This window comes from Parus major, chromosome 1 (assembly GCF_001522545.3).
Source record: "Parus major isolate Abel chromosome 1, Parus_major1.1, whole genome shotgun sequence".
Lineage (NCBI taxonomy): Eukaryota > Metazoa > Chordata > Aves > Passeriformes > Paridae > Parus > Parus major.
This window is the reverse complement of record NC_031768.1, coordinates 37,503,189-37,517,741: the sequence shown is the minus strand read 5'-3', so window position 1 is coordinate 37,517,741 and position 14,553 is coordinate 37,503,189. Positions and strand designations below refer to the sequence as shown.

Genomic DNA, 14,553 nt, shown 5'->3' with positions numbered 1-14,553 from the left:
ACCAAAACTACATGATTTCTGGAGTCAGGCTTCACTGTACTAGAGGAGGAGCATTTACTACATTTAGTAACTTGGATACATCTTGCAATTTGCAAAATAAAGAAGAAAAGGCAGGCTTTGCAATGGAAATGATAGTAAATGATGGTGGTTTTATTTTTATATTTTTAAAATTAACTTCTCCAGAGAGAACAGTTTGTGTACTTGTGTTTCATAAAGCTCAATTATTCTTACATCAAGCAAAATGCTTAATTTAATGTTTTTTAAAAATGACGAGTTCAATTTTTTTTTTGTTTTGTTTTGCTGATAACTGCCAATCAGCTGTCCAGTCTTGATCCAATTTACAGTAGTTTTATAGCACAGTAACTCCAATGTCTTTCAAAAGTTCTACACCTGGGTAAGGGATTAGAATAAGGATCACAGATGTAATTAAATTGTTTAATTTAGTTACATCCTAGGGATTATACCTTATATCACAGAAAAGGATATTCTTCACATTCCCATTTCAATCACCTTTCTCTAGATTCATTTATGAGCCTCTGACTGAACATCCAATATCATGCTTATTAGCTTCTACTCACCACTTTACAAAATGGCAACCATAAAAACTGGGAATCCTGAAAACCTTGTAGTAACAACATTTCTGTAATATTTTTACAACACAGTCCATCTATCTAAATTTTATATGGAGATTTCACCATTTAATCTTTCCAGTCTTCTACTCGCTTTCCTTTGAGTTACAAGAAACCTCCTTTTTCTTTGGGTATGTATTTATTTATTGAAATACAAATTTAGGTAATGTTACTTATTGCTAAAAACAAATATGGTTTATAACATAGAATCAGATCTTGGTAGTCCTGGAATCTACTCCTGACCATCTCTAACTTAATGCAAATACCTGTTCCTACATCCTGGCATCAAAAGCAGCCAGGTTCTTCCCTGGTGCCAGGAAGGCCTATGTTCCTTAATTTTCAGTCCTATAGGAAAATAAATTGGAATATCCACGCTGGACCTCAGCAGGTTATCTTATTTACATAACTAAAATGACAAACTCTACAGTACAGAAATGTTACTGTCTACAATGTAATGAAAACATGTTGCTGATTTTTGACCATAATAAAATAAATTTAAAGCTTCACTAATTTTTTCATCCCTTTCTACCATGGAATAGGAAAATTCTTTCTATTTTCACACCGCTCACAGTATGGCAGAGCATAAGATCTGAGATGATGATGATGATGATGATAATAATAATAATAATAATAACAGTAATAAACTCTTGAGAACTAAAGCGTGCCACCTTCAAAGGTTTTCAGAAAAAGCTGATGGCACAGTAAGAGTACATGCCAGAAGTACATCTCCCTGTCTGTCACTAACTCCAATACTTACCTAAGGCAGAAAGGAGCTTACATATGACCAAATAAGACAGACCTCTGTTTACTCACTATGAAAAATGGGGATCCACAGTTGTGTATCGTCAAAACTATGCTTAGAGTCTAAATCAAAAGACTTCAACAGAAAGATGTTCTGTAATAATCTTTTAAAGTGTTATCTCTGTATTGAAATTAATTACTTATGTTTGTGAGATGCTGACTTGCAAACTCATCATTCAAAAAAAAAATTTAAGTTCTGGATTTTTTTTCATTCATATCCGAGCCTGAAACAACAAAAAATTACATCTGTGAATAGATTATATATTGTTTAAAGACAGGATTCTGCCTTTAAATACAGTATAGAAACCTGACCTCACTTTTAATGTTTCTATTGGTACATCACCACGAACCAGAAACCACCTGTATTACAATCTCCTTTAATATCTATAATAATCATATAATTTAGTTCTATAATACATTTAATAGATACAATAAGGGATGAACTTTACAAGACTTTATGTGGACTGAAACTGCCTGAAGAGATCCAGAAGGTCACTCAAAAGAAGAGTTCATTTTCTAATGAAATCACCAATTACTAAGTGAAGACATTCAAAAGCAATGTTAGTATATGAAAGATATTCTGAAATGACACTGCTACAGCACTATCTGTATATTAAATACCCACTATTCTATCACCCCTGTTTGAGGTATTTCTGAAAATCAATAGTCCCTAAAATTATGTTACCATTTTCAAGCTATTTTTTCCCACTTTCTCTCAAAGCCAACTCATTCATCACATTTAAAGCTACCAATACTAGTTCAGAATAAAAATTTCATCCCAGCCATTACCATATTTCTTTTAAAAGCTTCTGTTAGCAAGCAAGGGTTTATGTGAAATACTGAATACATGGGAAAGAAAGCTTGACTAGACTAAGAAAGCTTCTAGACTGAGTCTGGAAAGCCATGTTTTCTAAAATATTTTTTAAGCATGCTTAGAATATTTCACATGAAATCTAGCATATTTACACAGTTTCAGTTTGTGATTATCACGCAGTCCTTTGAACAGGTTAACAGCAATGGTGGAAAAAATTAATGATTTCTTATATAGACTGTTAAGACTGTGTTTATACTTCCAAAAGGGTTGTGGGTTAATCAATTTCATTTGAAGAAAAGTATTGAAAAACAAGCAACATCAGTTCAACACCCTGAAAAATAGACAGCCTTGCACCTAGACAATGCAAGAACAGTGGACTTTAGTGAACTGCCAAGAAGAATTAATCCTGAGGGCAATCTCACAGGAAAGTACAGACATGTGTTTTGGTCTGCTGAAACTTTAACCAAGGCAGAACATCCAGCACTGGAACTTACTGGTGGAGGTTCATGTGATTTCTTAAGCTTTAGGAAACAAGTCATGTACACTCACAAGCACAGATCTCCATTTCAGTTCCACTTCATTCTACAAGTAGGAGAACTAGAAACTACTTAGGGCACTATGCATATTGGGAATTATTTTATATCTGAGATTATGGGCCACTCCCACATCTGCCAAAAAACATTAGGTGATCTACTGATGAATTTTCCAAAAATGCTTTCTTTGGAGAATTAAATTACCTTTGTAGATGCAGTAAAATCTAATCACTGCATTTTATGAACATGTTCCCTAGGACTCTCTTATAAATATTAATGCACAAAATCAGGGGCCAAGCCATCCCAAAATTCATACACTCTGTGTATAAATTTAGAAATCTTAATGTGGTATTAGCACACAGAAACAGTAAACATCACACTTGGTTTTTAATACATTTAAATGTTGACTCTTTTTCAGCAGAATACTCCCAAGGGCCCTAATTAACCAAATGAAGATTTTTCAGACTAGCAAAGCAGGTAGATATGTAGATGAAAATACAGGCTAAGTAGTTTGAATTTTCACCAGTGACAAGCATATGTTTTAATAGCTGTGCTTTGTAGATGCATGAGGTGAAGTGACATATATTTTCTTTTTATTGGGTAGAAACAGGTTAGTTAAGGTTCTTTAACATGAAAACAAAATACCTGTCAATTCTCCCATTTGTGGTTATATTAACATAAATTAAACTATTTTAACTAAACAACCTGCAATGCAAGAGAGGAAGACTCAAAATTGATTGATGTCTGGCATCAGATAGGCAAGATCTTGGCTTCATGCTTATTCAGAAATTAATGACAGTGATTTGTTCATCAGATGACAGGTAGAATAAAATTAAAATTAAATAAACTTGAAATACTATAATACTAAACAATATAAATCAAAGATGTCCAGTAAATGAAAATGGTTTCATCCACTCAGTAGATTACCAGACAAGTCTCCCACAGAAATCACTTTGGCTGTTTAATTCATTAATCAAAGTCTTAGAAAGGCTGTTTAAAACTACCATGGCATCTATCTTTAGAGCAAGTATATAAGTAATATTTGTATTACAAATATTACTCTTTATTTTGAGTGAGCTCCTGAATGTATCTTTAATTCCTAAATGTTAGTCTCCCTAAGCACACTTCTGTTGATATTTTAGTATGCCCCTAAAGGAAGGACCATGAACAGAGAATTTGTCACAATGACAGAAAAAAAAATTCTTCAGGGTATACACATGATTGAAGCATTTTATACATTCATAATAACCTCATTTTTTTCTAAAATCCCACTGAACAAGAACAGTACTAACAGGCATTTTTAAAGGAGAAATTAAAGAATATTTTTAAAGTTTGCTGACATGTTGATATGTGGGCATATATTGTGTATATTATTTATTCAGTTCACATATACATATATGCACAAGGTTAAATGTGTATTTTTAATTTAAAAAGCAGCATCACTGGTTTTTGCTGCCTGACTGTTTCAAAGATGGGAAGACAGTTATTTTTCATATGTAAGTGCAAAGCAAAACACTTGTTTGTTCCAAGAAAAACAGAGTTTTGCTTTTACTGTTCTACATTAAAAAAAAAATACATATGATTCTACTTTTCCATTGAATTGTATAAGAATGCTACAGATGGTTTGTCACATCTCGATTAGCTCATTTTTCACAATGCTCTTGTGACACTCTGTGTCACTTACACAAGGTTTATTTGTCAAAATCCCATAGCACCTTTCTGACAACAGATGTTTTGAAATTCATCCTATTTTGCTTGGCAAAGACTTATTTTAATGGATTTGACAGTATGATTTCAGTGACAAATTCACCGGTCATTCACCTCAGTTTAGAAAAACTAAAACCAGACTCTGGTAAATGTTCATTTTTTAACTCTCATAATGTATTTTAAACCAATCAGCCTTATTAAATGTGGTTTGCTTGGGTTTTTCCACAAATGATTATTCACTCAAAACTATCCTTCATAAAACGTTTAAGTGATGACTCCTGCCTGATTGTTTCTTCAATTTCCCTTTTAAATAGAATGCAACTTTGAATCCACAGGTATTCTTTCCATTTATCCATGTATCACTTTGTGCATTAGGAACATAGACAGTAAAAGCTATGATAGTAATTTTTTTCAGTGGGAATTGTTACAGATGAGTAGTGATTCTGAGATCTTAATGTAAACCAATGGATAAACATCACCACGTCTCCTCATGAATGAAAATAAACTGAGGGGTCTGACACTGCAGATTTTACTGGTGAAGAGCCCTTGTTCTGGTTATTCCTGCTGATATGTTCTGTGTCAGTGGTACAGGTTAACAGCGGAGTTATGTTATAATTCAGTTCTCTTATTCAAGAATGTGACAAAGTGAAAAATTAAATTCATGAAAAATGAATGAATGAAAAAGGATGAAATCAAAAGTCTCTTTAAAGCCCCTTCTCACCTAAAAAAAAAAAAAAATGTTTGGCAGTGCTGCAAGACAGTCATCTCCTCCTCAAATGGTAATATTGTCAAATACAGAGTTTTCTCCCAAATAAGACTGCACAGGTGGTCAAGCACAATTGCTGTTAGCAAATCTCCCTAAACTTGTTTTCCTGAAGAGTATCACTTATAAAAATCCACCACCATAAACCAGATACTCTAGTCTTTAAAAGCACACACAGACTGCTTAAAAAAAAAAGCCACCATAAATTTTGCCACTCACATTTTCCTGCTCATCTTCACTGTATCCCTGACTATCCAAAAATTACAAGATTTGGCTTATGTTAGGAGTTACAACAAATAATTTTACCGCAAGAAAGCCATGTAAAAATAAAACTGTGTGGATTTTTTTTGATCTGTTTTTCAAATGTGAGCCATGGAAAAGAAGGAGAAAGCACCAATCAGGACAGTTCCCTCATTATGCTGAAAATTATTTTCCAACCCAACCTAAAGAGGAGCTGTAGTATACATACCAAATCACAACACATGGTGGCATTCTGTATAATGTAACAGAGGGTGGTTTGTACTTTGTCATTACCTGGTAGGTATTAGCCATGTTTCAAGTGATATTTAACATTTTCACTCCTCACAATAAAATCCTTTCATTATAAAACTACTTGTTTTCTGAGGACATAGAGTAAGCCATTACCATTTTTGAATGCTGTTGAATACCACAAAATTTTAAAAAGACTGCAGAAGTCACTGCGACACCATTTTACTCCTTTTATTTCTAGGGTTCTAATACAAAGTATTGTGTAGAATGCAGTCACCAAGGCACCAGTTTTCTCCGCTGACTACTGATCATCTACCCTGAAGAAAAACTGCCTGCAAAACCTCCTGGTCTGCAAGGCCCTGGCTGGGAAGGGGCAACAGGCAGGTGTACCTGCACCTGGGCACCCACAGGGATGCCGAGAAGCTCACCCACAGCTGCCGGCTGTGCCTCACCTCTCACTGTGCTCACTGGGAAGTCACCGAGCACTGGGGAGCGGGACCCCGTCACTACAGACAGGCTGCGCCTGCCAAAACCATACTGTTGGCTCAGGGAAGGGGCTGGCGACGGGCAGCCCCCGGGCACCGGACACCCAAAGCGCTGTGCGCGCTTTGTCCTTCAGAGGGATTCACAAGCGAGAGGGGGATGAGCGGGGCGGCGGGCAGGGCTCCCCGAGGGGCTTCCTGCCCGATGCACACCTGTCGTGCCCCACGGCGGAGCCCCGGCGCACACAGCCGGCCAGCAAGGCTGGCCCCGGGGGTCCGGACCGCGGGTCCGCAGGCTGCCGCCCTCCCCAGCCCGCGGAGCCCTTGGCCCGCTGCCGGGGAGCCGGGAGCCGCCGGCCGGCAGGACCCGGGGCGGCGCCCGGCCCGGGAAGTTTCTCGCCACAGGTTTCCCCCTCCCGCCCGCACCCCGGAGCCCGCGGGCGGGCCCGGCCACAGGGACGCACCTTGGCGCCGCAACCGCCGCTTCTTGAGCCCGAAGATGCGGACCTTGGAGAAGATGTCCACCAGGTTGCCATTGCAGAGCCCGCGGTTCTTGTTGGGGCTGTTCCGCCTCCTGCTGGCCGAGGGCCGGTCCCAGTGCTGCTCCCTCGCCTGCCGCTTCTGGCGGATCAAGCCGCTGGCGATGGCCGCTGCCATGGCTGCTCGCCGGCTCGCCCACGCCGGGCAGGGAGGAGGGAGGCGGCGAGGCGCTCAGCCCCGGCGGGAACCCATCCCCGGGGGCGCGGGCGAGCGGGAGCCTCCTCCGGCCCGAGGCGCGGCTGCGGAGGGGCACCCGCACCCTGCGGCCGGCGAGAGCTGCCGCCTCCGAGGGTCACCGCATGGGTGCCCCGCCGTCCCCCCCGCCGTGTCCCGGCGCAGGGACACCTGCTCGGGCGGCTGTCTGCGGGCGGGCTGGCGGAGCGGAGCGGAGCGTCGCCGAGCGAGCGGGACTCGGGGCAGAGCCGCGCCCGGTCGGCTCCGGTCGGGTCGGGTCGATCGGGTCGGGTCGATCGGGTCGGGTCGGGTCCGCCAGGCAGTGTCGCCTCTCCGGGCTGCCCCTCAGCCCCGAGCCGCCGCCGCCCGCTCGCCCGTCACTGCCATCGCCACGGCCGGGGCGGCTACCGCCGCCTCTTCCCGACTCCCGCCTGATGATTGCCAAGTGCTTCAGAAATCAGCATCTGGAGAGAGCAATCTTCTTCTCCGGGGAGAGCTGTAATCACGGCTCCTCGGTCCCACCCCGCTCCAGCCTCCCCTACACACACACACACACGCACACACACACACACACACACACACAGATACGCACACGCACACACACAGAGGCACACACACACACAGGCACGCACCGCTGGAGGTTTTTTTTGTGCTCCCCAAGACAAGGGGCGGCGAGGGTGCAAGCAGTGGAGGAGGATGAATGGGAAAAGGCAGAAGAAAAAGCACAAGGGGGGAGAGAGGCGGAGGGACGGGGTGATGCTGATGTGATTTTCTGGTGGGAACCGGGAGGTTCCCGGTGGATCCGCCGCCAGCTGCCTCTGCCACCCCCCGCCCCCCCCCTCCCCCCCCGTAAAGGTTTCCGGGTGCCTTCGTGCGGGGCTCCCTTCCCGGGGGAAGAAGGAGGGCCCTGCGCGCTGCCGGAGGGGCGTATGGCCCTCCCCGTAATCCTTCGCCCGCCCCGGCACACCGAGGATCCCTCGCACGCACCCTCTCTCCAGCTCCCCGGCAGCCGCTCCCTGCCGGCCGCACCCGGCGGTGACACCGGCACCTGTCCCCATCCCCAGGCGGGGAAGCCGGGGGGCAAGGCAGGCGGCTGAGCAGACACGGCGCTCCGCCAAGGGCACCCTGCCCCGCGCAGCCCCTCCGCCGGCCCGCAAGCCAGGAACGGACCGAGCAGGAGGTGAAATGTGGAGGGAGACGGGGTTCTGCCTCACAGGAAGGTTTTGGAGCCGTAAGGAAGAAGTACATCTACGGGGCTGAGGGGACTTTAAACTAAAATACCAAAGGGATTGTAGCATGTAGCACCCACAAAGAGCAGGTGGATTTACTGCTCACCAGCACCGTGTAAAATTACAGGCTATGTTTTGGAGCACTTAGGGCAGCACCAGCCAAGCTCACTAGACACAGAACACCTAAGAAGTAGAAGAGAAGTTCACAAGGCACTGCAAATAGTAAATACCATGTAAAAAAATAAGACACCCCACTGCTTTCCTTTCATCTTTTCCTGTTGGCTCGTCTCTCTTTTCAAATAATGGTCCAAAGTTTTTCAGATTTACTTTCTGGAAGCCTAATGGTTAAACTTCCTGAAGTTGTAGCTAGCCAGAGGAAAGTGGAAGAAGGAAACAAGCAGCAACACATAAAAAATATGAAGTTATCCTATAAAGAAGGGCAGATACTTGCACAGGCAATTATGATGTAAAATCTACTTTTATACGGTTTTCACAGTACTCTAATTTCTTATTTGATGGTTTTGTGGGGGAGTTGTTTGTTTGTTTTGTTTTTCTTTGTTGTGTTTTAAACAGGCTTGGAAGTGTAAATATCCATCCAGAAAAATTCACCGCTTTGCAATACAGAACCTAGTATGTAATAATAGGTTCTTGTTTCAGCAGAAGCTTCAACTTCTGTGATATTGACCATTTTTCTCCTAAATCCTTTAATCTACAAAGCGCTATTTTTATACAGAGGGCAAAAGTGTATGGTGGGAACTCCGGTATACAGGGATTTTGTATTAATACTAGACCAACTAGGAACAGAACATGCACAATCGGATCTGGATAATACATTTTAATTCTATTTAAAAGTGTCTCTAAAGAGATTCAGCTAAGACTCATTGGATTTTCTATCTGGCAATTTTTACAGAGCAGCAATTTCCTTACAACGGTCACAATTGCCTTAACTAATGCAATTAGACAGAGAGGTGGTTATTTAAAAAACAAATAAATACATTTCAGTGTAGCGTTTTTGCATACTGCTTTCTTTCTTCCTTCCTTCTCCAAAGTGGACAAGACACGGAGTGGCCTTCCTTAAGACCCCTGGAGAGGGAAGCGATCCTCTGAGAGCCGCCCCAGTGGCTTCCCCCGCCCGGTGCCCGGTGCCCGGTGCCCGGTGCCCGGTGCCCGGTGCCCGGTGCCCGGTGCCCGGTGCCCGGTGCCCGGTGCCCGGTGCCGTCCCGGTCAGTGTCTGCCTGCAGCACCACGGACAGCGGAGCAGCGACCGGCCCCGCACGGCACACGGACACGCCGACCCCACCGCCGGGGAGCTGACAGGACACAGCCCAAATTCAGCTCGACTTGCCTGCTGGCTCCAAACAAAGGAATGAATGAGAGGGAGTAGAGTGGAATAGAGGCCAACCACCCACTATCTCTCACTTTCTTAGGAATGCAGAGATATAATACATACATATCACCCTAACATTTGCATGAGAAACTCTCTCCAAAAAGGTATGAGTCCCAAGTTCCTCTTTATAGTATCCGATGATGCTATAAAGTAGATACGCTATCCACTACTATTGTTCCTTTCTATATTTTCTTTCAAACACTGGGCCCTTGCCAAAACACACTGACATTTCTCGACAACATGATGCTCAGGGTGATGGCAAAGAAAAGAAAAAGAGAGGGCGAAAATGGGCAGAATGCCTATAGACACAGAGAAAACGTGTTTCTTACTCCAGAGATTAAAAAAAATAATAAAAAAAAAAGCTTTGTACTCACATCCCAGAAATGCAGAGCAGTTGTTTACAGCTTGGGGTTTTACAAAGAAAACTCAAGAGAGCCATCTGGTGTCCTAACCTGTGATAAAATGTGTGCAGTTCTATTCAAAGTGAAAAAGATGGATTGTACAAGTATGAACATATCAGTTACCTTAAAGACTAGGAACATGAGAATATGCATTTAGGACAAATGGATATATCTTAGTCTTGACATTTTCTACATTAAAACAGAGTTTTATTTCTGATTCACAAAACTCTGGATATGAAAACGAATTATTAAAAGCCAAAGAGGGGGAGAAAAATTTTCAGTGCTTTCTATTCTCCCATCTGTTAATTTCTTACTGGCAAGTTAACACACACTCCACACAAATTATCTCCTTGCAGATATCCTGAAAACATTCTTGATATCAAAACTGAACCAAAATCAATCAAATAAAGGCCAAAGTTCTTCAGCATATATTTTCATATATGCCAAAATATATCAAGCATGTATTTTCTACAAGTGTAAAATATCAGACTATTACATTACTACTAAACATGTTTAAGTTCCATGAGCTCTAGTGAAGTCTTTATTGCACTTGCTTGCAAAGAGTAGGGCACACACAGCTCACTTTCCCAGTTAAATACACTAGAAGAAGATGAGATAAAATTGGCTTACATTCTAGAAGTCATTAATAAAGTACAGTGAATCTAGATGTTCTTTCAGACTCTACAGAGTTGAAAATTGGTTTGGGTCTTTGAAAATGCTTGGGTTTTTCTCCTTTGGAAGGGCCTGTGTTCTATAGTAGCAAAAGTATTAGCACCTTACTCCTTATACCATTCAAAATAGATAGGATGGTCTAGGGGTAAAAATATCAACTTAGGCCTAACAATTGAAAGGCATACATGAAAGTACATCAAGACCACTGGGAGAATTCATTATTCCAAGAATAGACATTTCAGGAGTGGAAAAATTACTTGTTTCTAAATTGTGATGGATTTATTTAATCACTCTTGTGGTGCTTCTGATCAGACTGCAGACTGATTGCCAAAGTACTGTTTCCAGCTGAAGTTGTGAGTCTGATTTGTTGCTTCTGATTAAAAAAAAAATAAAAAATTGAAGGTTGCTGGTAGTTTTGGTGGACCATAATGAAAGTCTCTAAATTCAATGTACATACTAAGACCCCTCCACTCCCCCAAATATAATAAGAAAATGTGATACAGTCCTACAAATAGGATTATTCATGTAATTGCAAACTGGTATCTTCCCAAGGCACACAGTGTGTACATATGGGGTGGATAGGTGTCAGTATGCAACAGTAATTTTCATTTTTTGATGTAATTTTCTTGGGTGAAAAAGATGGAGCGAGAGAAATAATGACTTGAACAAGGTGAAACATATAATCTATGTTCTTACTGCATGGTTTGGTATTTAATTGTACAAAACTGAATAAGCTAGAAAAACATTTGTCAACTTAAAAGATTATATTTTTCATGAGCAGACCAGTATGAACATATTAAAACATAGATAAAAGTTCCCTTTTCAGATGAGTTATGTGCATTCTATGTTTGTAAGAAGACTAGTACGGAATGTTTGTGCAATGAGCTGTAAAGAGTTTAAATTAGGTCAGTTTAATATGTTCTTGTCTATTAATCTGGATATAATTCTCCTTATAAGTTATTGTTAATTTCCCAAAAGGCAATGTACAATGAAGCACTGAAATTTAAAATCCTTAACACCCTGAACACTTGATGCTTATCGATTAGACTTTGAAGAACATCAATAATTTGTTAAACATGATAATATGCTTCCCAGAATTTGGATTTCTATCCTTTCACACTTTGTGTCAAAAGCACTCAGCTTTCAGTCTTAGCATTCACAATGTGCTCGAGGAGCCAAAATCATACCTGTTAAAATTTACTAAATACACAGAAGGTCCTATGGAATTACTTGTTTAAACAGGTCAGGTGAATCCCTTTAATTAAGACAAAAGTAAGCTTCCAACATGATGTTCAAAGGACTGTACATATTTTAGCCAACTTCTTCACACACTTTGGACTTATTTGACCTTATGTATCCAACTCATAAGAAAAAAAACATTAAAACAATTCCTGTATATACAAGAATAAGTTAATGCACCATGCAAGGAAGTTCAGCATTAGATGACTGGTTATGCAGAGAGCTATCACAAAATTATATTCAAATACATAACACCTACGATGCTGCCTGTAGCAGCTCAGGTGCAATACTTCATCTGCATTGACCATTCACTTCTTTCACTTATTTCATTCATTTCTTTCACATATATCCTGAGATACATCTGTAACTCAAAGGACTGAGTACCTCTATACTAGATATTTTCTTACTCTTCAGACATTACATAATTCATAAATTGCTTGGGTGTGCTTTTGCTTTTTTTCACTTTGCTGTCCCCCTTCCCTATCAAATGCTAAATTTCAGTGATATCCTGCAGTACTGAGTCTCATGAATAGTCCCATGTCAAGTAAAATACCTGCTTTAATTCAGAGTTTAATTTTTTACTCCATGGGCTAACTCCTCATCCTTCAACAGGGGGAAAAAGGTGGATGAAAATTCTTAACACAGTTTTTAACAATTGATCTTTCAGCCAGATAAGATGCATGACTACAGCTGCTAACTTTTGGCAGAGCTCCTGTGACATCTTCCATGACTCTTCCTGTTTCTCATTCTATCTGCCCTCTACTTTTGATACCAATTCTTTTGAGACCAGGTGAACAAAAGAAACCAGCTGGGTTGACAGAAGTATCTGAACAGCACACAAATCATATGAGGATCTCCAAAATAGCTCTCCCAGGCCCAAGTCTCTTTTAAAGAGTTAACAACAACAGTGAAGGAAGAAAAAATTTAAAAAAAGAATCAAGATCACTTTCAGTGTATAATCAAAAAAAAGTAATTAAAACCTAAATACATTGTGGTTTCTGCAGTGACATATGTAAGATTTTAAGTTATGCATTTACCTCTATAAAGAGAGGTTCATAATAACAGAAACACGTTACCAATAATTTTGTTCTTACTGAAGCCAAGAGCAGATCTGCCACAAGACTGCTTCAAACAAGGCTCTAGTGACACAAGCCAGAAAAAGGACTTTAATGAGAGAAAAACAAACACAAACACCCCCCCACCCCCCATCTTTAGTCCACACAGCTGCAGAGAGCAGTTTAAGATTTAGAGGCCTAAAAACAGCATGGAGAGCTCCTTCATTAATATGCACAGCTTAAGCCAACATCTGTTGCGTTTACTTATCTAGCCACAGCAGGACTTGTCTGCTTTGCCTGGCTTCTGAAACATGCAACAGACTTTGCTGTCATTCTCTCAAGTAACTGAAAGTCCCTGTAAGGTGAGTCTGCTTAATTTTGTTCTACAGAAACAGAGGAAACGCTGTTCCTAAGAAATTCAGTCTCTACACTGAATTTTCTCTGGAGTCAGTACAGCTGGCAGAGCATGTAAGCTGCTGTACCTGTTTCATGATACTCTGCAGTAAGGATTTCCTGCACCTAGGACATACTTACAGGTGGATTTCTTGCTCTCCTTGAAACAAATATGAAAACACATGTCAATATGAGAGAAATTATGCAATATTTCTGAACCCTTAGAACAAGGAAGATGTTGGATTTTGACCATCTCACAGAGATCCAGGAGAAAAAGTACTTAATATCCATTAAAATAAAACACTGAACAGAAAAGATAGTATGAGCAGAGATATACATAAATTGTTATCTTGAGAAGCAGATGGATGATTCCCCTCAAAACACATCTAATAATCTTATAAGTATAAAAAGTTATTTTTACCACTGACAGGAAGAACTGGAGCATGTCTGCCCATGCTCTTGAATGCACGCATGCACACACAAACTCATCCACAACACCACTTTGTTTCCTGGAAGAAAGAATGAAAAATACTCCCTGCCAAATAATCTAGGCAAAAAATGGTCTTATTTTTTGCTGCGCAACCTAAAATTGACAGTGTGATTAATTTCACAAAATAACTTTCAGATAATCATCTTTTTTTGCAATTATTCTACTATTCATTTTTAATAACTTTTGCTTTGCAATCTCTTTGATACTATTTTTTACAAGAAAAAAAACAATGAAGGAAAAAAGCAAACAACCCCCCCCAAAACAACAACAACAACAAAAAAAAACACCACCAAAAAACAAAAAACCAAAACTAGCATCCTGTTCTTTTCTTGTTCAAGGGGGAATACAGTATTTCTCTGGGTACTGAAGGGAGAAAATGAGAGATAGTGCCATATCCATCCAAAGGGTGCTCCTTGAACCCCTCTCAGATCTAATCACATTGACATATCCCTTCCCTTGTGGTTCAGACACAATCAATATTCTCTGGAAAGTGTCCTATTCTGTGTTCCCCTTTCCAAACAAACAGAAAATTCAGCACATTGTCTAATACTTTATTGAATGTAATAAATTAATGACAAACATAAATCTCTGAAAAATAAGTATGGCAAGCTTCTTTTTAGTTAATCTAGATTTTCAGAAGTATCTGACAAGCTAATATTTGTTCATATTAGCATAGGAACAGGTTGTTCTTTTCTCCCCCTCAATGTTTATTTTACTGTGTATTTTTTTCTTTGACTGAAAGATTTTCTTTGCAT

At 40.6% G+C, this 14,553-nt stretch overlaps 1 protein-coding gene across 3 annotated transcripts in view; it reads right to left on the bottom strand.

The window, feature by feature from the left end:
- Positions 1 to 14,553, bottom strand: part of FGF14 (fibroblast growth factor 14) — a 377,875-nt gene that overhangs the window by 118,908 nt on the left and 244,414 nt on the right. The window contains exon 1 of one of the 3 annotated variants that reach the window (XM_015638137.3): positions 6,683 to 6,946. The exons of the other annotated variants lie outside the window; for them this stretch is intronic. Within the exon in view, the coding sequence (XP_015493623.1) occupies positions 6,683 to 6,875 (193 nt within the window). The 5' untranslated portion in view covers positions 6,876 to 6,946. Of the gene's footprint in view, positions 1 to 6,682; positions 6,947 to 14,553 lie in introns of those variants that run through there. 3 annotated transcript variants of the gene reach the window in all.